The sequence below is a fragment of the Mustela putorius genome, unplaced genomic scaffold (genome assembly GCF_011764305.1).
Source record: "Mustela putorius furo isolate JIRA1106 unplaced genomic scaffold, ASM1176430v1.1 tig00000127_pilon_pilon_pilon, whole genome shotgun sequence".
Taxonomy (NCBI): domain Eukaryota; kingdom Metazoa; phylum Chordata; class Mammalia; order Carnivora; family Mustelidae; genus Mustela; species Mustela putorius.
Genome location: NW_025421288.1, coordinates 14,853,034 through 14,876,689, shown reverse-complemented (window position 1 = coordinate 14,876,689; position 23,656 = coordinate 14,853,034). Strand labels below are relative to the sequence as shown.

The 23,656-nt window shown below is 63.9% G+C and overlaps 1 protein-coding gene across 3 annotated transcripts in view; it reads right to left on the bottom strand.

The window, feature by feature from the left end:
- CARS1 (cysteinyl-tRNA synthetase 1) overlaps positions 1–23,656 on the bottom strand; it is a 39,923-nt gene continuing 16,267 nt past the window's right edge. For 2 of the 3 annotated variants that reach the window (XM_004759637.3, XM_004759635.3), the window contains 16 exons: positions 20,367–20,507; positions 20,083–20,171; positions 18,255–18,376; positions 14,461–14,573; positions 13,858–13,986; positions 13,363–13,492; positions 13,130–13,233; positions 12,635–12,732; positions 12,270–12,459; positions 12,024–12,092; positions 9,776–9,857; positions 3,692–3,772; positions 3,069–3,136; positions 1,376–1,435; positions 862–945; positions 1–320 (listed from right to left, as the gene is read on the bottom strand). In XM_004759637.3, the coding sequence (XP_004759694.1) occupies positions 186–320; positions 862–945; positions 1,376–1,435; positions 3,069–3,136; positions 3,692–3,772; positions 9,776–9,857; positions 12,024–12,092; positions 12,270–12,459; positions 12,635–12,732; positions 13,130–13,233; positions 13,363–13,492; positions 13,858–13,986; positions 14,461–14,573; positions 18,255–18,376; positions 20,083–20,171; positions 20,367–20,507 (1,695 nt within the window). In that variant the 3' untranslated portion in view covers positions 1–185. Of the gene's footprint in view, positions 321–861; positions 946–1,375; positions 1,482–3,068; positions 3,137–3,691; positions 3,773–9,775; positions 9,858–12,023; positions 12,093–12,269; positions 12,460–12,634; positions 12,733–13,129; positions 13,234–13,362; positions 13,493–13,857; positions 13,987–14,460; positions 14,574–18,254; positions 18,377–20,082; positions 20,172–20,366; positions 20,508–23,656 lie in introns of those variants that run through there. The other variant, XM_045066421.1, reaches the window with a different exon arrangement.

The following is a 23,656-nucleotide window of genomic DNA, read 5'->3' as shown; positions in this document are numbered from 1 at the left end:
TCGCTGTTCGGAAATCTTTATTACCCCGGTCTCAGCGCCGGTGCCGGCGTGGGCCTCTCTGCACGGAGTTCTGGGCTCAGGCCCCGGGCACCGCTGTAAACAGGGCTGGAACCCGGGATGCGGTCATTGAGGAATGCGGACGGGAAGTCCGGCCACCGGTGGCTTAGAGCCCAGTCCCCGAGGTTTCACTGGAAGCTTCCGTTTTGCACCATTTGCAAGTACTCCTTGTGGAGCTTCTCCTGGGCCTCAAAGAGCTTCTTCAGCTTCTTGGCTTGCCCTTTGCTCAACTCCTTGCCTTCTGTGTCGTGTGTGGGCAGACCCTGAGAACGTGGGGAGCACTGGGTCAGCAGGGCACGCCTGGCCTCCCCCTCGGAGCCCCTGGGCACAGCCCTGGGACACAGACTCAGCACACTTTTGCGTGGCCACGTGGCAACCCCCATCCTGGCCACTGAGAAGCCAGCGATTGGGCTGGGGGTGGGGGCACCCTCCTGCCTGGGGCCGAGGCCACTGATCCCCTTTGGGTCAATGTGGCTCAGTTCTGATAGGGCTGTCGCAAAGGAAAGAGGGAAACACACATCTGAACCAGTGCGGGTGGGGGCCAGTACGGACTGGTCTGGGGACAGTACCCATGCCCCCGACCCCCGCCACAGCACCTCGGGCCGGGCTGCGAGGGTGACCTGGGCTCAGTTCAGCCAGGCCACGACTCTGCTCGGCCGCCGTGAGGGAGGGAGGCTGCCTCGGGCACTTGAGGCACCCCCACAAATGGCTCCCCAAACAGAAAAGCTGCTCGCCCGCGGCTGGAAGTCCCTGTAACCCCGATTCAGTGGTCTAACAGGGTTCTGAAAAGAAAGAGACTCTTACGTTTTCATCGAACTTGGAGTACTTGTCACTCTCCGACAAGAACATCTCACTGGGTGGGATCTTCATCTTGGCCAGCTTCGCTGCCTGGACACAGAGCCCTGGTCACTGCAGCCCAGCCCGCGCGGGGAAGGCGTCACACGCACCCCCCCGGCCCAGCCCTGGGACTGAGAGGGCGACGGAAGATGGGGAGGGTGAGGCCAGGGCAGAGCAGGTCAGAGGGACAGCTGCACACGGTGGGTCCTGCCTAATCCCCACCAACAGCGCGAGGGTCAGCCGACACCTCCCCAGGGACGCCGAGCCCGCGGCCGCGGGGGGGCAGCTCCCCTGCCAGGCCGCTCCCTCCCCGGGGCCTCCTGGCCCTCCTGCACTGGTGGGTGCCGTGGTGGGGAGGCGCTGCCGGTGGGCACGGGGGAGCGGGGACCTCGCCGGGCCTGAGAGAGACCCAGAGAGCAGGACCCGGGGTCCGAGTGTCCACTCCCGCCCAGGAAAGCCGGGCCCCACGGATGGGGGTTACCTCTTGTTCCTGTTTCTTCCTGGCCGCCTCCTCCTTCTTCTTCCTCTTCTCTTCCTCAGCCTAGGGGAGCGGCGGGAGCCCCGTGAGGCAAATCTGCCCGGGGCCTCTGGGGCCAGGAGGTAGAACAAAGCAAGGCCTGTCGGACCCCCATCGCCTTCACCTGGACTCTGGCCACCCCACGGGGGCTGGGGAGCCCTGGTCATTAGGGCCTCTCGCTCACTCCCCGGGAGACCCTCAGCAGCCCCTGTGGGCGCTGGGCCCGCTCCGGACGCGCGCAGCAGCGGACAGCACGGGATGGGGTCTGGGACCCGGTGGGCACGAAGAAAGGAACAGCGAGGCCCGCTGGGGCTGGGCGGGGGCTCGGTCAGGTGTGTGAGCAGGGACAGCAGCACGAAGGCCCGGAGCCCACCCCACCTGCAGTCAGGGCAGGGCTGCGGGGGGCGGCCTGGGAGCAGGGACGTGGGGCCGGGTGGCAGCCGAGGGGGGAGGCCCAGGCCCCCAGTTGCGCCACCACGAAGGAGGTACAGGTTTGGGGAGTGCAGTCCCGATACCCTCGTGGACATCCTGGGTTTCGGGACTTCCTGGTCAGCAAAGCTGTCAGGTGGGCGGCTGGGTACAGGCTACTGTGGGGCCTGAGCAGAGAATCGTGGGGCCAGGTGAGGTCAGGGCAGGGCCCACACAGTGGGAAGGGGAGCGAAGTTCGGCAAGCAGGAGCCATGGGCTCGGGGGAAGCAGCCGCCGGCGCAGGGGAGGCCTGCAGCGGGCAGAGAGGCAGCCTGGCACGGGGTTGGCGGCTGCTTCCTGCGTGAGGACACTGTTTGCCTCCTGGTGGGAACACTCAGGGGTGGGGACAGAGGCGGCTACTGCTGGCTGGGACGGCCCCGCTGGCAGACAGACAGGAGCTGCGGGAAGATACGCCGTGGCCCGCAGCCTGTGTGGGAACCCGCCAGGCAGGGCCGTCCTGTGCCACCTTCCTCAGAGACCCGTCTGCCTTTCTCCCTGCGTGCAGCTGCGTGGGCAGAGGGGCCTGGGCGAGGAGGTGGCGAGCAGCGGCGTGTGTGTCCTCACCCAGCCTGGGGTGTTGGGAAGCACGCCAGCCCCTCGTCACCCCTGTGGCCAGGCCACCTGGTACGCTGTCCAAGGCGAGGTGAGACCCTGGCCCTGGGGACGGGCCACTAAGCTGGGGGAGCGAATGGGACAGAAACGGGAGCTGACAGGGCCCTGGCTCTCGGGGACGCCCCACGGTGGTGGGTCTGCCCGCGGCTCAGCGCCAGCGGTCCGGCACCTGCCCGGCGCCCGTCTCGTGAACCGAGTTTCCGCACCCACATGCGCCTCCCGCCCGCACTGCTCACGCCCCCAGCCCCGGCCCTGGCCCCTGCCCCACGCTTCCCGGGCAGACGGAGGTCCTCCCGCAGGGACAAGGGACACCCCGCTTCCACAGATGAAGCTGCGGCCAACACGTCAGCTACACGGTTCCTGAGAGCTGTCCCCTGACCTCAGGGGCTTGCTTCGTAAAACCAGGGCCTCCCTTGGCAGACAGACCTTGTTCCGTGACTGCCCTGCCCCCCAGTCCGTGTCCCGCTAGGCCTCCTTCTGACACCCGCAGACGCTGGGCCCCACACGGGAGCCCTCGCAGGGTAGCGCGCCCACTGCCTCCCGCTCCCGTCACCGTGCGGCCACCCCAGCCACTCACCCGCCTCTTCTCCTCTCTCTCCCGCAGCAAGGCCTCTCTGTCCCCCAGCTTGACCACGGTCGGCAGCCCTGAAGAGCCAAGTCCGTGAGGTGGGGCCCAGCCCCCACCCCGTCCACGCGGCCCCCGCAGCCCCTCGCTGCTCATGGGGCTTCCATGTTAACTGGAACATGGGGCGGCCTCGCTGCTCATGACACAAGGCCCAGAGATCACAAAATGCGACACGTCACCTGAGTATTAAAATCTGATAATTTCCTGCCCAGCCGTAACCCCACAATGTCAACAGACACAGGGAGAAACCCGCCGGCAGTCCTGCGAGCCATCTGCCGAGGAACAGACGAGGCAGGGCGGCCGGTGTCCTGGCAAGAACACACAGCTGGGCCAGGGGAGGGGACACCCAAACGCCCATCGACTTGGGAGGTATCCAGGCCAGCTGGAGAGAAAACCACAAAGCCTCCCCCAGGGGCCACGCGGGTACTGCTCTGGGACTCCTCAGGGCAAAAACCAAGGGACCTTCGACCCCGTCCTGCAATTCTTTCAAAACCAGCCCCTGACCCCAGCATCCCCCCAGCCCCGTGCCCGCAGCTCCCGACAACGGGCCCCCAGACGCGGCCAGCGGGACGCACCTTCGTGATCTTCTAACCGCACGCCGAGCTCAGGCAGGATGTCGTCCCGCAGGGCATCGCTGAGCTGCAGGACCTCAGGGACTGTGGACGAAGACAGCGGCTCAGTCCGCCCGGACACAGAGGTGGCACCAGGACGCACCTACCATGCGCCTTCCCGCAGACTCTGGGGAGCCGAGGCCCAGGCTCCACGGACACAGCTGACTGTGCACCACCTCGGGACCCCGCTCTGAGGCAGATCCCGTCTGCAGCTGTGCCCACACAGCGGCGGGGGATTCAGAGCAGGAAGCCAGGCCGGCAGCGGGTCCAGGGAAATGAGGTTTCTCCCCCAGAAAAGGAGCTCAGAACCCCCCATAGCCCCGGTCAACCAGGCAGGTGTCCCTCCCCCACAGCCCTGGCCCGGCGATCCAGAAAGGTAGCCGTGTCACACACTCCAGACGCAGGGACCCGAGGTCACACGCACTCTGAGGTCACCCAGAAAACCTGCAAAGGCTCCCTGAGCTCTTCACGCCCTGACAGGCCTGCCCGGTGCAGAGAAACACCGGCGTGGATGAGCGTGCCGAAACCTCAGTGCGGACTGGCCAGAACCTGCTGTACTGCCCCACGCTCCCTCAGCCCCCGCCTCGGGAACCGCACCCCTGCTTCCTCCAAATGTCCTCGCAGCAAGGCAGCTAGACCCACATGGCTCCAGCGAGAGCCGGAACTGGGTCTGGAGGGTGGGGTGAAGCCCGCAGCGGCCAGCATCTGACACCGCCATGCAAGGTCTGGCCGCGGGGTAGGGAAGGGCCAGAGGCCAGGGGGACACTGCCGTGAGCACGGGCTCCACTGGGGGCACACAACTCTCGGCCAAGCCTCGGCCACCCCAGCTGTGGCTGGAGGGAGCAGAGGGCCTGAGAAGCCCAGGAGGAGGCGCCCAGCCTGGCCGTCTCACGGCCCGTAAGTGACTTTTCCACTGAAGATGGCACATCCCGGCACAGAGCAGGCCGGGATGATGCAGCCTTCAGGCCTGAACGGGACAGTCCCTCGGGTCAGACATGAGGCTGGGAGCCACACGGCAGAGAAAGGCTGTCTGTTTGCCGCGGAGAGCCAAGAGCACTCGGAGGCCTCACTCGGAAACCCGAGGGTGAGAACCTGCCCTTGGGGAAGGGGACCCGGTGGCAGTAAGAACTGGGCAAGTGGCAGGTGACGTCTGTGCAGCGGCGACGTGGGGCTGTTCCTGAGAGCAGCCACAAGGGGCCGTGGGGGGCCACGTGTGGGAGCAGGCTGTGCATGGCGGTCTCCCAAAGCCAGGTCTCAGACTGGCTCACCTCCTGGCTCCCAGAAGGCCGCCTGCCCCACCGAGTCCCCTGGGGGTATGCCTGTGTGGGAGCCGGGCCTTCACAGGGCACAGGGTGGCAGGCCATCGCAGGAAGCTCTGACGGCACCCAAAACCAGGACGTCAGGTGACAAGAGGGCTGACACCCGGCCTCGTCTCACCGTGGACACACCGCGGGCAGCGTCGGCCACGTCCTCAGCCCTCCCTCAGGCATCCACCTGCACCACGGGCCCAACCCAAGTGGTTCTGTGCACCCCAGCCTCGCGCGATGAGAAACACCCCGCCCGCCGCTGCGCCTCGTCCCTCGGCAGCACTGGCCAGGGCCCACGGGGCCACTCACTGTGGAAGAGACGAATGAGGAACAGACAGCGACTCTCGTGTCTCGGAAGACCTCTGTGCCCTCCTGCACCCCCGAAGCATGGCCATGGCTGGGAAGCTTCACGCTTCCCAACGCTGCTCAAGGAAAAGCTGTCCGTGCCTCCCCAGCCTTCCCAGCCGATGGGATGACGCCCTCCACCCCTGCTCCCTGCCCTCGCCCCGTCCAGAGCGCCCCGCAGGGCAGGAGCTAGGCTATGCTAACCGGAGCCATAAGGAAAGCGATCCCGCCGTCACCACCCGCTGACTGTCAGTTGGTGTTAGGTGGCAGGACCCCCAGAGGCCCATCTGTCCTGTGGGCGATGCTGTGCAGAGCTGAGGACAGTGGCCATCGCCACCACCTGAGACCTGCCCTGTCCACACAGCTCAGAACTGGCCCCCACTGCCTGTCTTTCCAAACCTTTTGATTTCTCTGGGGCTCACTTTCTCCTCCTCTGTCTTCCCGGTCACAAACTGACCAGCCCCGTGCACACAGTGACTCCCACAGCCCACAGGGACAGGACGAACGACCCCACGAGACACGCGCACAGGGTCGAAGGGACAGCTCTCCAGACAAGAGGCACTCGTGGCCACGAGGTGCGGGGACTGCACACCATGTGCGCAGGGAAGGACGCAGCAAAGCCCCGCAGGGAGGTCCCCTGGGGTGGCGGGACCCACAGCAGGCATTTTCCTACAGCCAGAGATAACAAGCATCTGCGAGGGCGTGGGGGACACGGGGCAGCTGCCATGCAACACAGTTCGGGGCTTCTTTAGAAAATCACACATGTGACTGTCCCACGACCCTCACGGCTCCCCTCCTAGGGACGGCCCTGAACCCTGAACACGGGACTCAGCAGGCACTGGGCATACACGTCCAGAGCCCCACTCCCCGCAACGGCCGCAAGGTGGGAGCTGCCCAAGTGTCCGCCGGCAGTGACCCGGACACGCGAGACGTGTGCTCGCAGCCAGGGGAACACTAGCTACCCCGGCAAGGAGCTGGCTATGTACGGTGATAGCATCTGGGATGTGCAGGAAGCCACACGCAGAAGGTCCCGGGCTGCAGAGACACGGGGCGTCCCAACCAGGCCGATCCATGGGCACAGAAGGCAGGCTGGTGGGCGCCGGGCTGGGGGCCCAGGGGCCACGGCTGTTCCTCTGGACGGTGGAAGGGCTTGCGTGTTTGCACAACACCCTGAACATACTAAGCGCTGGCTGACGTGTCCGCTCTCGTGGCGGCTGGCTCTGGGTTCTCTGCGTTTCATCTCAATAGACTCTTTGTTTTTCAAAGGGAAATCTCTGGTCGGACGTTTTTAACGAATTCAGTGAACGTTTTCAAGCCTAAAGAAGAACGCGGATCTCAATAGTAAAGGCAAAAGCAGGAGCAGGAACAGGGGCTGCCTCCAGGATGGTGGGGAGAAGCGGGAGGACCAGCGCGTGGACGCGACCACGGGGCAGGGGGGCGGGGGCTGGGGACAGGGCCGGGTCCCACTCCACCCACTGCCACGTGCTGCCGGCAGCTACGCTAGGCTGTGCTGTGCGTCCGCCCTGGGAAGATCCCGTCTGCGGCTCTGGCCCCAGCACCCGGGGGAGAAGCCGGGACGGGGCAGGGCCGTCACACGGGAAGCGGCCCTGGGGGAGGTGGGGCTGTGACCCGGGACAGCAGGGGCCACCCCATGCAGCAGGGCACACACAGGACAAGTGCTCCCGAGGGGGAGACCACAGAGGCACAGGCACCAGCCTGGGCACGCTCGTCCAAGGAGAGAATCAGTCCCACAGCAGCTAAGGGTGCGCCGCTGGCCACGTGTGCCACACCAGCACCTCGCAGTCCTGCTGCCTCCAAGAGGCTCTGGCTGGAGCAGGTTCTAGAGAAAGAGGGCTGCTCCTATGGTCGCCGGCCAGTGAGCAGCAGCTCGGAAGCACTTGGGGCGAACACAGCGAGCACAGTCCCTGTCGGCACCGCCCTGGCGGGCCAGCACGGTACAGGGCTCAGGGCGTCCGCAGAGCTCGGCACCCGGAGGCATGCGGCCGCGGGCAGGGAGCGAGTCTCCCGGGGCCGGCTGCTGCTGGCGGGGCCACAGGCAGGGCCACAGAACAGACCGGGCACTGAACAGGGAGGCCCGTCAGGTCACTGCAGGGAGGCCCGGGAGAGGACACAAAAGACCACAGACTCTGCCCGTGGACAAGCGAACGAGCCAAACGGGATCCAGGCACACGGGAGCGCTGGCTAGCCGTGAAGAGGGAGCAAACTCTGAACCAGCCACAGTGCGGACGGGCCCGGAGGGTATCAGTCACACTGAGTGACAGAAGCCACTCACGAAAGGACAAGTCCTGCAGGACTTGTGTTCATCCAGAGAGTGGACGGTGGGCCCCGGGGCTGGGGGAGGAGTAGCGGTTGGTGCCTCAGGGGGACAGATTGTGGACGGGGGAGGGATGGGGGGGTCACTTCCATGGGAATCTTCGTCTGGGTCCGTGGAAAGTTCTGGAGACGGATGGTGGGTGCGGCCTCACAGCAGTGTGAGCGAGCTTAGGACCCCGAGCTGCACACTTGCTCACGATTAGACGATACGTTTTATACGTTAACGTACGTCTTACCAAAAATGAAGCAAATCCGGGGAGAGGGGCATCTGCCGCGCCCGCATCCCTGCACTTCTCACATCTTCCCAAATTCCCAAGCCCCGCCTGGCCAAACACCCCCGGCACACATCCTTCCCGGGCTGAGCTCGAGGTGACGCCACGGTGGGCATCGGGGACAGGGCCTCGTACCCGCCTGCCAGGCGAGCCCCAGGTCCCTGGGGCCTACTCCGCGTGTCTCACTGTCTCCACGGCCAGCCCAGGGAACGGGACAGCCGGGTGCCCAACAAAGACTCACACGGCCGGTACCGCGGTGGGGCGGGAGCCTTCGCCAGCCCAGAATGCTGTCCTCGCCTGTGCAGCCCGAGGGGCACGGGCCGCGGGTCTCTGGCTCCCAGAAGGCACCCGATTTGCAGGGCCCCAGGTCTGTGGCTCCCGGGCCACAGGCTCAGGCAGGATGACCTCAATCCACCAGGTCCTCAGGGCAGGAGAGCACTGTAGGAGGCCAAGGCACACACGGCACAGACACAACTACCACCATCCCGACTCCGGAATCAAATCTGGGCTCTCTGTTTGCCTGAGCAACAAACAGATCAAAGCAGAAAGATAAAGCAAGCCGAGGAGACACAGAACCAAAGTACTCCCCAAGCCCATCGACGGGCACTGCTCTGAGGGCCTGTGCAAGCCCCCGGCGTGGTCTGCCTGGCCGTGCACAGCCTCCGATGGCCCTCGCTCGCCAGCACCTGCCAGGAAGGACGCTGTGCTGCAGGGGGACATTCGGAAAGAGGTGCCCGGGCGTCCCCAAGACTGAGACGGCAGTGTCGGCAGCATGGCTGGCCGAGGCGGCACGGGGCTGGCAGAGTCCATCAGGCTTTCGCAAGCGCTTTACAAGAGTGAGGGTGCCAGGTGCTGGCGAGAGAGGGCCGTGCTTGTTCAAGGAGTCCCCATGCCCAGGCCTGAAGCCCCCGTCAGACTCAGGCTCCCCCTGGTGGCCCAAGGCCTCAGGGCCCTCCTGTCCTCTTGCTCTGCGCTCCCTGGGACAGACCCTGGCCTGCTCTTTCTCTAAGCTGCAGCTCCCCCCAGAGGCTCCGCGAGCGCCCCAGGGGCTCTCTGCCCGCACCACCCTCAGAACAGCCTGCCCGGGAGGCCGGGCAGGGAGCACGGCACAGTAGGGACAAGTGGCATCTGTAGCAAGTGACTCCTGCGTGTCCCTCCCTGGCAAGGCTTGAGCTCTGGCGCGGTGCTGCCCCCGTGGGAGGCCGGGCAGCGTGCGCATGAGGAGCGGAGCGGAGCGGCCCCGGCCCGTTCCGGGCTCAGCACACCCTGTGGCCGTGCACAGGGCGCAGACTGAGACATGTGCTCCCGCCTGCCGGCGCTCTGCCGTCTGGCTCACGGCCCGTCCAAACTAGCCTGCGACGACGCGGCACTCTCCAAGTCCCCAGGGACATGCGACAGGGACCCACCTCAGGAATGCTGGCGACGCTAGACAGAACAACAGTGGGGGCAGCACTGGCTCCCCCAGCTCCCTGTGCTCGCTTCTGGAAGCAAGAACAGGCCCGTGGGGGCACGGAGAGTGGAAATGAGCCCCGCGGGGACAGAGGGCAGGGGTCCCCGAGGGGCCTCGTTCTGCCTTTCCAGATAGCACAGGCCAAGAAACCGCACCCCTCACACTGCCCTGCCCCGCGGGGGACACCAGTGTTGACAGACGTGGTGGCTGTCGTGATGTGGGGGGCGGGGGCTGCAGGGGTCATGCCCCAGGTCAGGCGCCACTAGCACCCGCCGGCACCCAGGGCAGCCCACGCACAGAGGGTCCGAGGGTGAGAAGCCCCAGGGAGGAAGCGCCTCACCTTTCTGCTCCCGGGCGATCCTGCGCACGCCTTCCCTGAACTCGGACAACACCTGCAGATAGGGCAGGACCGTGGCCTCCAGCTGCGGGAAGAACAGGTGCGCTCAGAGAGAAGCTTGGACAGGGCTCCGTGGGCGCGGCAGGGGGGGTGCGGGTGGCACTGCCCCAGAGCTGGGACACGCTCCCCCCTCAACACTCAGTCCCCGTGTGGACGACGTGCGCCAGAGATAGGAGGCAGTTCCGCACCCCCGGCCCAGCCAGATGAGTTCTGCAAGGCGCTCTGTGCACGTGCCCACAGGCGCGGTTTTCCCTCTGGTCAGACTCCCTATTACAAAAAGCCCATCTCTACGGTTAAACTGTTCAACGCAGGGGTCTGTCAGGCGGCTGCCTTCTGGGAGGCTGAGGCCGTCCCTCCTGGGCCGGGAGCGGAGGCTGGCACCAGGAGCCGGGCCAAGCCTGCGTCTGACCTGTGGCCACGCACACGCTTGCGCCAAGAGGAAGAAGGTCCCCAGAACCGTCGCCATACACGCTCAGGTTCGCACCCGGCCATGTCCACACCCGGCCACAGTGGACCACCTGCACTGACCCGGAGGCGGCCCGGGACCGCGAGCCCAGTGAAGGGAAAGCCAAGGACGCAGAATCCAAACTAGAGAAACGATGATTTGAGAAAATCTTCCATTTCCATCTTCCCTAATTTCTGCGGCAGGCTTTTAAGCAAAGTCTCTCCCTGCCTCCTACTTCAGTCCTCCGGTGGCTCAGTCACCAGAGTAGTAACCAGCTAGGCTGGCGAGTGCCCCGGCCTCTTGCGGCCCAATCCTGCACTGGGGCTGGGGCGCCGCGGTCATGCAGGGGGACCGGGCATGGGGTTTTGCTCTTTGTCTCCACCAGGCACCAAGACCGCCATGGTGAGCCTCAGCACAAGGGGACGGAGGCCTCCACCAGCGTGCCGTGAGGTCTGCCTGGAGGAGGAGTGCCCCAGCAGGCCAGGCTCCTGGCTGCTTACTCCACGCAGCTTTCAAAGGGTCCACGGAGGCCACGTGGAAAGGCCCCCACACAACCACCGCGTTAAAAGTGATTCTAAGCTTGAGAGCAGACTGTCGTTAACGTAGGAAGTGTCTCCTTTCTTTTTTTCTAAGAAGCGGAACACCTGGTGTCACTTGTACAAGACAGCGCAGCAGCTCTGCGGGTTTTCTTTCCGAGAAGCGCGGAGGAAGGTTAATGCCTTTAGACCAACCAGCTCGACGGCTCGTGGGGCCCCGGGGATGTGGTCCGGAGCTCGGGGAGGGCTTCTCCCTAACAGGAGCTGGTCCCTTGCCAGAAGCCAGTTCCTGGGGAACCACCTGTACGCTCCCTCTGCAGGAGACCCTCACGCTGGCCACCGTCCAGAAACCGAACTCTAAAAATGGTTTGTCTTTTGGGGCGCCTGGGGGGCTCAGTGGGTTAAGCCGCTGCCTTCGGCTCGGGTCATGATCCCAGGGTCCTGGGATCGAGCCCCGCATCAGGCTCTCTGCTCAGCAGGGAGCCTGCTTCCTCCTCTCTCTCTGCCTGCCTCTCTGCCTGCTTGTCATCTCTGTCAAATAAATAAATCTTTAAAAAAAAAAAGGTTTGTCTTTTTACTTTGTCCTTGCTTCCTGTTGTCCTTTAAATAAATTACGTCTAAACAGCTACGCAGACCTTCTCATCGAATCACTGAGGACCAGGCCTGAGGAGTGTCTGAGGCGAGTCTGAGCGAGCACGTGCCACGAGGGAGGGTCAGCGGAAACCGCAAGTCCCAGGCGACACTGCCCTCTACCGAGGACCTTTCTCCCCCCTGGACGCACCGGTCGGCACGCTGGCCGAATCCACACGTGCGAGGACGTGAGCCCACGGGCACCACCTGACTGCAGCGCCGTCCGAGTCGGTCCCACCGCGCCTGCTGCCCCGGGACCGAGCTCACAGACCGCGCACGGCAGCCCCCACCACCGGGCAGGGGGCAAGGCTGAGCGCACACGCGGGAGAACAGCTGACTGCGTTCACTTCGATTCCGCAGCCACGTCCAGGCGAGCCCCGGGGCTCAGTCCGGAAGGTCCAGTGCAGGTGGGACCTAACGGGGGCCTCCCGATGTCCCCAGGGTTGGCGCAGGAGAGGGACGAGGGTGGGCAGGGAGCCGGCGTGGACAGCCGGAGGCTGCTCCTCGACGGGGGCACCGTTTCCCGGGGGTGGGATGGCCCCGGGGGGAAGCTTCTCTGTGCGCAGGGTGTTCTACTCACATCTAGGCTGGCTCCAGGTCCTCTCACTGGGAATCCCAGGGTGCTTTCGTCTTCGATAGCCCCGAAGATCTACAAAGGGAAACAGACATGCCAGCGTGCGTCAGGAGGTCCTGAGAGGGGGCCCACGGAGACCGGACACCAAGGCCCATGCCGCCCGAGGCCTCTGCGGTCCTGGCCAAGGCCCACTGCCTGCGCATACGCCGCCTGGCAAGAGCTGCAGGGGTCTGCAGCTCGAGGGCCGCCTACCTTCAGCATGTGGGTGAGGTAGAGGGCGATGCTTTCCAGCAGCGCCCGGTTGGGCCTTCTCCTGGCAGCCTTCCGGGCCGCCATGTACAGGTTGCACTGGCTGACCAGAGCCCTCATTTCTTCCAAGACCGTGCGCGTGTCGACGTTGTCACACAGGGCTTCATGAACCGCCGCCTTCTTGTCCTGAAAGCTGAGCGAGAGGACCAGGCGCGTCAGCTGGTGACACAGTGCGCATGCACGCGCGTGTCCAGCTCCGGACCGTGGTCCTCCCGGGTGCAGCAGGCGTGGGTCTGCACTTGGGGAGCCACGGTGCCCTCCCCGCCGGTGGGTCTGCCACGCTCGCGGCCCGGAGAGACATCTCCCACCTCCTGTCCAGCTCCGACTCTTCGTCCTCCCACTTCTCAAACCGACCGGTTATTCCCACGGGAGCTCGGAGGACGTCCTTCACATTTAGGAAAAACTCCTAAAATCAGAAGATTTGGATTAACGGCTGTAGAAGAGTTTTCCGCCCCAGAGGCGTCTGAGAGAACTTCCATGGTGCAGCGCGTCTCCGTCACGGGTCACCAGAGAAACCACAGTGCTGACACCGCACCAGTGGCCGGTTCTGCCTGGGACAGTGGCTCTTCCTGGGACAGTGGCTCTGCCTGGGACAGCAGTTCTGCCTGCAGGTGTGCAGGAAACGCGCCCCACGGGCACAAGAAGATGTGGGCGTCTGACTCTAGCAGGTCAGCGAGGCTTTGGGATTGGGGAGCCAGGCCAGTTGCCCTCCGGGGACCCCTTCCCGCCCTCCCGCGTGCCCCGTCAGTGGGCGCAGGAGCGGGAAGGACCCCGCCGGGCCGAGCGGAGAGGAGGGGGCTTACGTTCAGGAACTTCTCGTACTGCAGTGCCGACTCCATGGTGTTGCTCGAGTAGTCCAGCGTGTCCTTCCAGGAGTGCATGAGAAAGGCCAGTCGCAGCTGCCGCGCTGGGACGGGGGACAGCACCCCAGGTCAGCCTCTACCACGGCGCCTCCCAACAGGGCGCTCAGGCCTCGGGGGCGGGACTCAGGCCTCCAGGGCGGGGCTCAGACCTGGGGGGCGGGGCTCAGACCTACCCGAGTGCTTCTTCAAGGCGTCTTTAATGGTGATGAAGTTCTTGAGTGACTTGGACATCTTGCAGCCGGCGATGGTCAGGTGACCCGTGTGCAGGAAGTAGCGGACCCAGCAGTCATTCTCGAAGTAGGCCTGCTCGGGAAGGGGCAGAGGGGGCGAGGTTGGGGCGCTCTGTGGGCACTCGGTTCACACGGTGGATGCACGAGAGGGGGCTGCCTCTTCGAGCTGGGGCTCGGGGTAGCCCTGGACCAGCAAGCCCAGTGGCAACGACGGGTTCCGATCCAGACCTGTCTGTTGCCCGCGCTCTGGCTGTTTGTGCGGGAAATCAGACCGAACAAGGGTTCAGATCCCAGCAGCGACCCCTGATGTGGGCATCAGGCTGTGCCCAGCTCTTGGCTGGCTGCGCCCCTGGCCGCTTCCACCACCGTGGGGATGTCAAGACCCCCCACCCCCCTGCCAGGCCACCAGTGGGCACAGCGGCCCCAGCCCCTGCCTACCTCCGACTGGGCCAGCTCGTTGTCGTGGTGGGGGAACCGGAGGTCGAAGCCCCCTCCGTGAATGTCCATCGAGGCCCCCAGGAGAGCGCTCGCCATGGCAGAACATTCGATGTGCCATCCCGGACGCCCCTGCAGAGCCAGACAACCCCATGACTGGCCACTCTCGGTCTAGGCCTTCAAGTTTCCTGTACTCCTGACCCTCAAAACCCCTGAGCCTGACCAGAACAGACGTTATGTTCTGCACATGAACACTCGTGGGGCCCCTGCTGTCTGGGTCCCAGCCACGTTACTCCCAGAACTGCCCAGGTCTGGACCAGATGCAGGTGCCCGCACCCCATCCTCTGGCTCTGGGCCACCAGGACTATTGTCATGGGGACACCAGAGCATGGACTGGCCTCCATTCTGAGGCCACAAAGACAAAGGGGCATCGAAGGCAGTCCGTCCACCTGCTCCCCAGGGGCACCGGGCAGAGTCCCAGAACGGAAGTCATGTGCCCAAAGGCTCACAAGACTCTTTGGTGTGTGGGCCACCAGGACAGGGCAGATAGGCACCACAACAGCGAGGGCACCCACCCCTGCCGCCCGCACCTTCCCAGGAGCATACCTTTCCCCAGGGGCATGGCCAGGATGGCTCGCCTGGCTTGGAGGCTTTCCACAGGGCAAAGTCATTAGGGGACCGCTTCTCACTCAGACGGTCTGCCGAGATGCTCAGGTCACCTGCCGACACGAAGAAGCGGGTCACCCAGTGCTGCCTGTCTGGACCCAGCGGGTCACCCGGACCTGCCTGCAGGACTCTGCCGGACAGAGCTGTGTCACTGCAAGGCCACGTCTGGGGGTGACTAGCTGGTGCTTCGAATTTCCTCTCATTTGCTTGGTCAGCACACGGCTTCACCATGACCAGATGTCGGTGCTGCCCCAGCCCAGGAAGCTCCCATTCCCCAGGGCCTGAACCACACCCGCCGGTCCCTCAGACGCCCAGTGTCCAGGGCCGCAAAGGCCCGAACTCAATGACAGCCACCTTTCCGAGCGCGGAGTCGGGAGTGGAGTCAGGCCACGGAGAAGGTGCCCTGGCAGCAGTCAGAGGGAGAGCACCCAGGGTGTTTGCACCACAGACCTGACAGCTGCAACACAGGCGCTCTGAGTGGGACACGTGGGAAACACGAGGAAGAGCCAGTAAAAATGGCACGATCGGGGGTGCCTGGGTGGCTCAGTGGGTTAAGCCTCTGCCTTCGGCTCACGTCATGATCCCAGGGTCCTGGGATCGAGTGCCAAGTTGGGCTCTCTGCTCAGCGGGGAGCCTGCTTCCTCCTCTCTCTCTGCCTGCCTGCCTCTCTGCCTGCTTGTGATTTCTGTTTGTCACATAAATGGATAAAAAAAAAAAAAAAAGGCATGATCACAAATAAAGAGATTCTCGCCGTTGGCCTTTCGGTGTCCTACCCGACCACCCCAGCAGCAGACTCCGCCCTCGCTGCCTCGGCCTCTCTCGGAGCAGGTCACCGCGTTGCACCCGACACGGTCTCATGTGGTGCGATGACATTCCTTTAGCCGCTGTGTGGCCGATGACGCACGTTCAAGCTTCTGACTTCCATTATTGCGTACACAATTACTCACGACGCACATGACTTTTTAAATTTTGTTTTGAGAAATTCTGGGACTGCAAAGAGGACCCTCTTCCACAGGTGGCCCGCGTCCCACTCTTCCACAGGTGGCCCGCGTCCCACTCTTCCACAGGTGGCCCGCGTCCCACTCCTCCACAGGTGGCCCGCGTCCCACTCCTCCACAGGTGGCCCGCGTCCCACTCCTCCACAGGTGGCCCGTGTCCCACTCTTCGACAGAGTCACCTTGGCCGAGTACTTGCTATTTGCTCTAAGTTCTTTAAGACGCGTCACACGATCGCTTCTGCTCCCCCAGTGTCACTTCTCGTCTCCCTCCCCAGAGGCAATCCCCGTGACCCCACATGCATCAGGAGCCCTGAGACAGCTCCAGGCCCTGTCTCTACCAGAGTCCCCACACCTCTGCGTCTCTGCAGTGAGGGGCTCGTGCTAGGGGTCACAACGCCCCAGAAGCGGGACTGTCCCCAAAGGAAGGCATGTCCCTCTCCTGTGTGTTTGCTGTTGGATTCTGCTACTCGTCCCTGGACCACGAAGCAATTCTAAAGTCAGTCTGGAAGAAAAAAGGCACAGGAGCAAGCAATATTTAAGAACTCTGAGGGCCCGGCTGGCGTTGCCGGAAGAGCAGGACTCGGTCTCCGGCCGGGAGCCTGAGCCCCACACGGGACGCAGAGGTCACTTAAAACAGAAGAGCAAGAACCCGGCAGCGGCAGGACGGTGAGGACCGCTGGCCAGCTGTGCGCGCTCCGGTCTCCGGCGCCCTCCCCCCTGCCGCGGCCCCGGTGCCCGCCGCCTGTGGTCCGAGCTCCCTGCTCTGTGCAGCCCGCTGTCCCTGCGCAGCCGCTAGTCCCGTGCGGCTCCGTCCAGGCGTCTCCACGAATCGCCGGGGCTCATGTGTCAGGCTTGTGGCACGTTCTCCCCCGGATCCATCTCTGCCTCGAGCTGGCGGCGGGCAGCGGCGCTCTATCCGGTCTGTCCTGCTCCGTCTCCTGCTCTCTCGGCCGCGCCTTCCGGGGCTTCCTGGCCGCGTACCCACACGCCTTCTGTCTTCGCTCTTTCACTGCGAGTTCCAAAGCCCCGGCTGCCCTAAGCGACGGGTTGTGCCCCTGCTGCTGAGTGGCGTCCCTGTGGTGTCACTAGGATTGTGATGGTCAACGGGTCGGTCCCCCGTGCATGCCGCGTAGGTGCTGGGACCTGGCTCAGGTCAGTGTGTCATGGGCGGACGGCGCAAGCGACCTGACAGCAACCACTGGGGAATCGCGAGACCTGCTCTGCGCCCGGCGCATGTCCTGCGTGAGCGTCTAAGACGGGCCCTGCCCTTACTCATGCTGCCGAGTCCTGATCTGCTACGCAAAGCCCTGCTCCCTGTGTACCCAATCCTGCGGGTCGAGACCCTTAGCCTGCCTGAGCCACCAGCCTGCATGCCATGCGCACTGCGTCCCCTCACAGACACGGTGTTTCTCCCTCCCAGGGACGGCCACACGGGGGCCACCAGACGCCTCCTTCACTCTGACAAGCCTTTAGCCTCGGATGCCCCAGGGTCTGGTACCAGCGCCACCCAACCCTCTTAGTCTATTGCTTCTCCGCATCTCCACGCCGTGCTGTGCGAGGTCCTGATGTCTCCCTACACAGAGTCCCAGAGGGGAAAGTACTTCCTCAAAAAGTACGAACGTTTTTATGGGCAAACTGCCTTCCAGAAACACAGCGGGTAAACAGCATGTGCCTCAGGGGTGTGCGAGCCTTCCCCGTGCCCCTGGACTGCAGCTTCTGTGGTCTGGCCCAGAGTTCCTGAGGGCGTAAGTGGGGAGGGACACCGGAAAGACAAACCTTATTTGGCCTGGTCCCGAAAAAGCCTCGTGTCTACATTCAATACAGGTGACCCTTCTTGAACAGCGCCAGGCAGGGGGCTGGGGAGGCTGACCCCCACGACCAGAGCCAGATGCTCCCCCGTTGGCCAGAGCCCCCCGCGACGGCAGAACAGCACAGAGACACACACTGTGCACAACACATCACACACGCTGTTGGGACCAGAACGTGAGCTAGAGAAGAGGTCATGGAGAAAACTGGAAGGGACCTGTGGGCAGTACCGAGCTGCACTCACGGGGAGTCACCTGCACACGGTCTAAACCGGTGTCACTCAAGGTTCAGCCGCACCGGGCTCAAATGATGAGCACCAGGGCTGCGGGAGACGCGCGTCCCTCGTTGGGACGAGAGAACAGCTCCGAGAGGTGCTGCCTGGGCGCTGACAGTGTGACGTCCCTGCTCATGCCCAGAACCAGGACGGTCACACAGTTCCTGCCCCACGTCCCTGCCTGTACAAGGACAGTGCCTATTCTGGAAGCGGCACGCTACGCTCCTTGGGACCGCGTGGGGGTACTGAAACCGTGCCTTCAATCAGAACAGCCCTGGGGTTTCATCTCCCCAAAGCAGGAGCTCGGCTGCTGGGGGGGCCGCTAGCCGACCCCGCGTGGGCGGCTTTCGTGCCCTCTTTCAGCAGGGCACAACCCGCATACTGCTAACACACTGGGCGCACGGCGTGTCCCTCCCAGACCCTCAGGTGCCCTCGCTCCACAGACGCCAGCCCTGGGGGCCCGGGCCTGAGGTGTGCTGTGCTCAAGAGGCTGCTGCACATCTGGGCCTTTGTCCTTCTTGTGGAAAACTCTTAGAATCCCGAGGGAACAGGTCCTCCCAGCAGCCCAGGGAGCACGGCTGGGGCTGGGGCTGGGGCAGGGGTGAGGCTGTGCTGCCCGGGCCGGAAGCCCCCAGCCCCCACCTCCCGCCTGTTCACCTTCTCCTTCTTGCAGGGCTTTCTGGTCCCCCACAGCCTCAGGCACCAGCTTCCCGTAGGAGTGTCTGTCGCTGGAGGCAAACTTCACCGTATCGAAGTAGACAGACCCATTGGAGGCGTAGCTGGAAGAACAGAACAAGGTTTGGGAAAGCGGGAAGGATCCGGAGACAGCCCAGGACACCTGACCACAGGACGCCCCAAAGAGCCCAGGGTCACGGGCTGCTTCCACCTGCTCTGCCCTGTGTGTCCGGGGCAGGCTCGGCCATTTAGTCATGTGACATGGCAACACCCCACCGCGGCCACGGTGCAGGCTGACTGGGCCCGACAAGGACACTTCACGCCACGGAGGCCAACTCCTCACTCGCCGGGCAGCAGGTCCCTCTACAGACCCTCTGCTCGCATGCGATGACCCTGCAGCTCCCACCTGGCCCCTCAGCTCGGCAACAGCGTGGTCCCGCCAGGCTCCTGCTCTGGCTACATTCCAATGTGCCCAGCCTCGGCTCTCTGACTCCCAGAAGCCCGCCAGACTGTGGCGGCCCAGAACGCTCCGTCTTCTCCCACCTTGGGCTTGCCTGCGGCACTCGGTGGCACAGTGCTGCCCCGAGCGGCTGTGTCAAGTGGGGCAGAGTGCGGAGGCGCCATCCCTTCCAGAGAACAGGCGCTGCGCCAGGCCCACGCCAGGAGCCCCACACCCCTCACCGGGCTCAGTGGCTGCCTCGTCTGCCCTGCGAGGTGGGAACAATCTCCTCGGGGGGCCACAAACGAGCGTCGTGTGCCGCAGACACCGCACGCCCGTTTATGCCTCCACTTGGCGGTGATTTGGAGCATGCCCAGCACGGACAGCTGGCCATGTTTCCTGCCATCAGGCAGTGCTAGGATCGAAGACCAGGGCCGCAGCGGAGCGTGTGGTATCAGAGCCACGCGAAGGGCCCTGGGGGAACACCCTTGCCCTGGGAGGTGACTCCCTGCCCACACGGCGAGGCCGACGCCTCCAGACGCCTGGCAGGTCCACGCTCACCAGGCTGGGCTCCGTGCTCACGGTCTGAGCTCAGGGCCCCCTGCTGGCTTGACCCCAGGCTGCACCTGCCTGTCTGCCGAGGGCTCCGGGGGCAGCCAGCACCACCCTCCGGCTGTTCCTGCCTGCCTTGAACAAAGATCTGGCGACCACAGGGCTGAGTACCTGTTGGATGGTGGCCAATACCAAGGCGAGCCCGGACAGGTCTCTTACGGAGCAGCCCGGAAGCTGGGGACCCAGCGGTGCGGAGGCAAGAGGCCTTCTGGGAGGTCAGCGTGCAGAGGCCCCCAGATCCCTGTGTATGGTCCTCACCGCCAGCACCTCCAAGTGGGGGTGGGTTTGGAGACCGGGTCTTCCCAGAAGCAAAGTGGGGTCCCCAGGGTGAGCCCTAACCCCACGGGACCCCCACGCAGCTGCCTGCACAAGAGGTCATTGGGACACAAGAGGAGCCCGAGCAGCCCACGGGCAGAGTGACAAACAGGAGAGAAGTCTGCAAGAAGGCCACTGCCCGCAAGCCGAGGACGGGGCCAGCACCGACCCCCTACGCAGGGCCCTGAGGAGCCCGCCCCGTGGGCATGCTGGCGGCCTCAGAAATCTGCCATCTGGAGCCGGGAGCAAACCCATTTCTGCTGCTTCAGCCGCCTGGTCTGTGGGCTTGGGGAGAGCAGCGCCAGGCAACCACACGCCCGGGGCGGCCACTGCCCTGGCGGCCTCCCTGCTCCGTGTCCCTCCCAGAGACCGAGAGCTGCCCTCCTCGGCAACCGCCCCCCTGGATGGCACACGGCCCCGAGAAGGGGCCACCCTTCAGCTCACCCGTAACCATTGTCCACGATCTTCTGGACGAAGTTCACGATCTCTGGCACGTACTCGCTAACGCGGGTTAAGACGTCTGGAGGGAGGACCTGTGGACGCCAGAGAAGGCTTATGTTCTTCTTCTGAAACGTCGGCCTCAGACGAGCGCCCCCAGGAAACCGACGGAACCAAATGCGGCCGAGAAGCAGCCTGTGCCCTCGGTGCGTGCGCAGGAAGCTGCCTGGGGGCGTGAGGCCGCGGGGGCACCGGGGCGCCGAAGGCACAGGCCCGCCGGCCGCACTCACGTTCAGCGCCTCCATGTCTCTGTGGAACTCCTCCTCCCAGAACTTGGGCAGTTTGGAGAAGATGGAGTTGTCGGTGACCTCACTGCCAAGGCTGCCGTCCAGCCAGTCCGAGAGCAAGTCCTTTGCTTCCTCCAGCAGCACCTGAGCAGAAAGAGCGCAACGTCCACACACACGTGCCGGACCGCACCCCGCGCAGTCGGCCGTGGAGATCACGGCCTCGATCACGGCCGCGCACGGCCCTGCTCCACGGAGGGCTGCCGTCCCCGCAAGACAACAACACTCCTGTGATCGGCTCAGCACTGAGAGGCACCAGACTGCGGACGGGAGGCTCAGACGCTCGCTGATGCGATCTCGGGACGTCCGCGGCCAGGACGGGTGGGCAGAACCCATCCTGGATAGAAGCGCCAAGGCCACGGCGCCCCGAGAGGCAGCGGCCGTCAACCGAAGATGCCAGCCCCATGTCACGCAAGTGCGGCAATGGTAGGAGACCAGTCCTGTCACCGCAGCGCCCACGTCACTCCAGAGAAACGTCCATCTGGGACCGGATGTGGGTGTCATGGCTGCAGCCCGAGTCTCGTATGCGGGGGGGACCGAGGCCCACCTCTGGAGGAACCGGGGTCTCCAGCACATGAACTGGAGCGACAGCGACAGACGCCTGCGGGCGGTCTGGGGTCCCCTGTGAGGGTGAGAGGGCAAAGAACAAAGGGCAGAGGGAGAAAGTGCAGGGAACGTGCATGTGGGAGACACGGGGAGGGCGTGCAGGGTGGGCGCGTGTGGATCCACGAGGCTGACAGGGAAGGGGCGGCTAGGGTGTCCCGCCAAGAGCCCCCAGGTGGGACAGCCCTGCTAGCTGTTGCTGGGAGGCCAGCGGTGAGGGGGACCCGCCAGGACGCTCGGTCCATAGGCGCAGCACACTGGGGACTGAGTCCCACGCCTGGCACACGGCCCCCCCCGAGCCTGGCCACCACACTGAGGACATGGGACAGCTGCAGTGCCAGATGTGGCGGGGATCCCGGGCTCTCAGCCCCGGGGCCGGAAACCACCAGGACGAACACGCTCGGGTTCCAGGGCACCAGGCCGCCCGTGGGCAAGAGCAGAGGGCGCGGCGAGCGGCCAGAAGGCAGTCCTAAGAAAACGGGAAGGAGACACCAGAGAGCGGCGCCACCGGGACAGAAACGAAGGCCGTCTTCGGTGGGATCATCCGCAGATCGGACGCGGCCGACGGAGGAGTCTCGGAGCTGGGGGACCCCCGAAGAGAAACCCCAATGGCACAGCAGACGGGCTGCCTTCACAGAGACAGAGCGGAACCCCGCAGAATGGCCAGGGACCATGGGACAAGCACCAAGAGTGTGCTGGGTGCTCGGGGAGACGTCACAGGGACAGGAGGGGAAGGAGCAGAGGAACAGCTGGAGTCCACCGGCGGAGGGCGCCCCGCTCACGGCAGAGCCTGGACTGCAGGGACAGGGAGCCCCGGGAACCTCGGGCAGGACACCGCAGCCGGGCCGTCCACGGGCAAGCTGCAGAAAGTCCCAAAAGGAGTCCGAGGACAAACACTTTGCCCATGAGCGAACACGGTAAGGACCACAGCCCCTCCTCCTCACAAAGCAAGGGATGCAGGGGACACATCAGTGTCCAGAGAAGACACTTGCTACCCTAGAACCTCGGGCCCTGTGAGCTCATCCTTCAAAAGCCAAGGGAAACGGAGGCTCTCGGGCAGGCAAAAGCCGCGGGAACTTATTGCCAGGAGACCTGGTTTGCAAGAAGTGGGAAAAGTTCTTTAGAGAGAACAGACAAAAGAAGTTAGAAGCCTGGGTCTGTGGAGAGCATCGGAGAGAAAATGCAAAGGTAAGGTGAAAACTTGGGTTTTTCCTTTTTAAATAAAAATTGTTTATGTGCTGAGAGGGAGAGTGTGTGTGTGGACGCGAGTGCGGCGGGGGCGGAGGGAGACAGAATCTCAAGGCCACCCCTGCTGAGCACAGAGCCCAACACCTGGCTCCAGCTCAGGACCCCAAGACCATGCCCTGAGCGCCGCTGGCTGAGACCCCCTGGGCGCCACACAAGTCGCTTTTATTCATTGACTTAACACCTGTTAGATCAAAACAGTAACAGCAAGAACACATCAGTCTGCCTGCTTATGTGCGTCTGCGACGCACACGGAGCCCCGCACGCTGGGTTTCCAGACAGGTAAAGAGAGTGACAGCGGCAGCGTGAGGACGGGAGGCAGAAGTAGGTCACTGTCACTGTAAAGCACCCAGGGTAGGGTTGTGCCTTTGAGAGTGGACTGAAATTCATAGGGAGTGTTGCAAACTCTAGGGTGACCGCTAAAAAAAGGTTAACTGATTTGCTCTAAGAAGAGAGAAAGTGGAATCATGGGAAATGCTCAATCAGAACCACAGATGGCAGGAAGGACCGGAGGACGGGAGAGGGAGCGAGAACGAGGGTGGCGACAGAGTAATCCAGCAGCGAGGGACCCAGCTGTCCCCGTGCCGCTGGGGACGCCAGCGGTCTAAATGCGCCTCACAGCTCAGTTTGGGAGATCAAAATACAAGCCCTGACCGTACGCTGTCACGGGAATCTGCTTTGACTGTAAGACACATACAGACTCGCAGTCGACGGAGACAAACGAGCCACGCTAACAAGAACCGAGACAGAGCAGGAGTGGCTGCTTTCCGACAGCGCCACGTCGCTGGGGGCAAGACGGCCATCAGCGGTAGAGAAGAGCTCGGAGGACAAAGGGGTCCATTCTGCGAGACAGCGGTACTCCCGGGACACGGGCCCAACGGCAGGGCAGCAAGCACAAGAGGCAAAAGCAAACAGAACTAAGGAGAAACAGATGAACCCATGAAGGTGGCTGGGGACTTCAGGACCCTCCCTCGGGCACGCACCAGCCCAGCAGGGGTCAGTGAGGACACAGCTGACCTCAACCACACCCTCGGTCAGTCGGACCTGAAGGACCTCTACAGACCACTGGGTCCCACAGCAGGACACACATTCCTCTCACGCTCTCCTGGAATGTTCACCAGCACCGTCCGCAGGCCGGGCCCCACAACATGCCTGAACAAATTCGAAAGAACAGACGTCATACGTGGTGTCTGCTCTCGGACCACCATGGAACCGAACTGGAAATCAGTCAGAGAGAGAGCCGGAACGTCCCCACAAACAACACGCTTCCAAAGCACACAAGGGTCAAAGAAGGTACCTTGAGAAAAAATTAAAATTTTTGGAATAAATGAAAGTGAAAACACAGCTTATCCAAATTGGTGCGATGCAGCGAAATAGCAGTTAGAAGC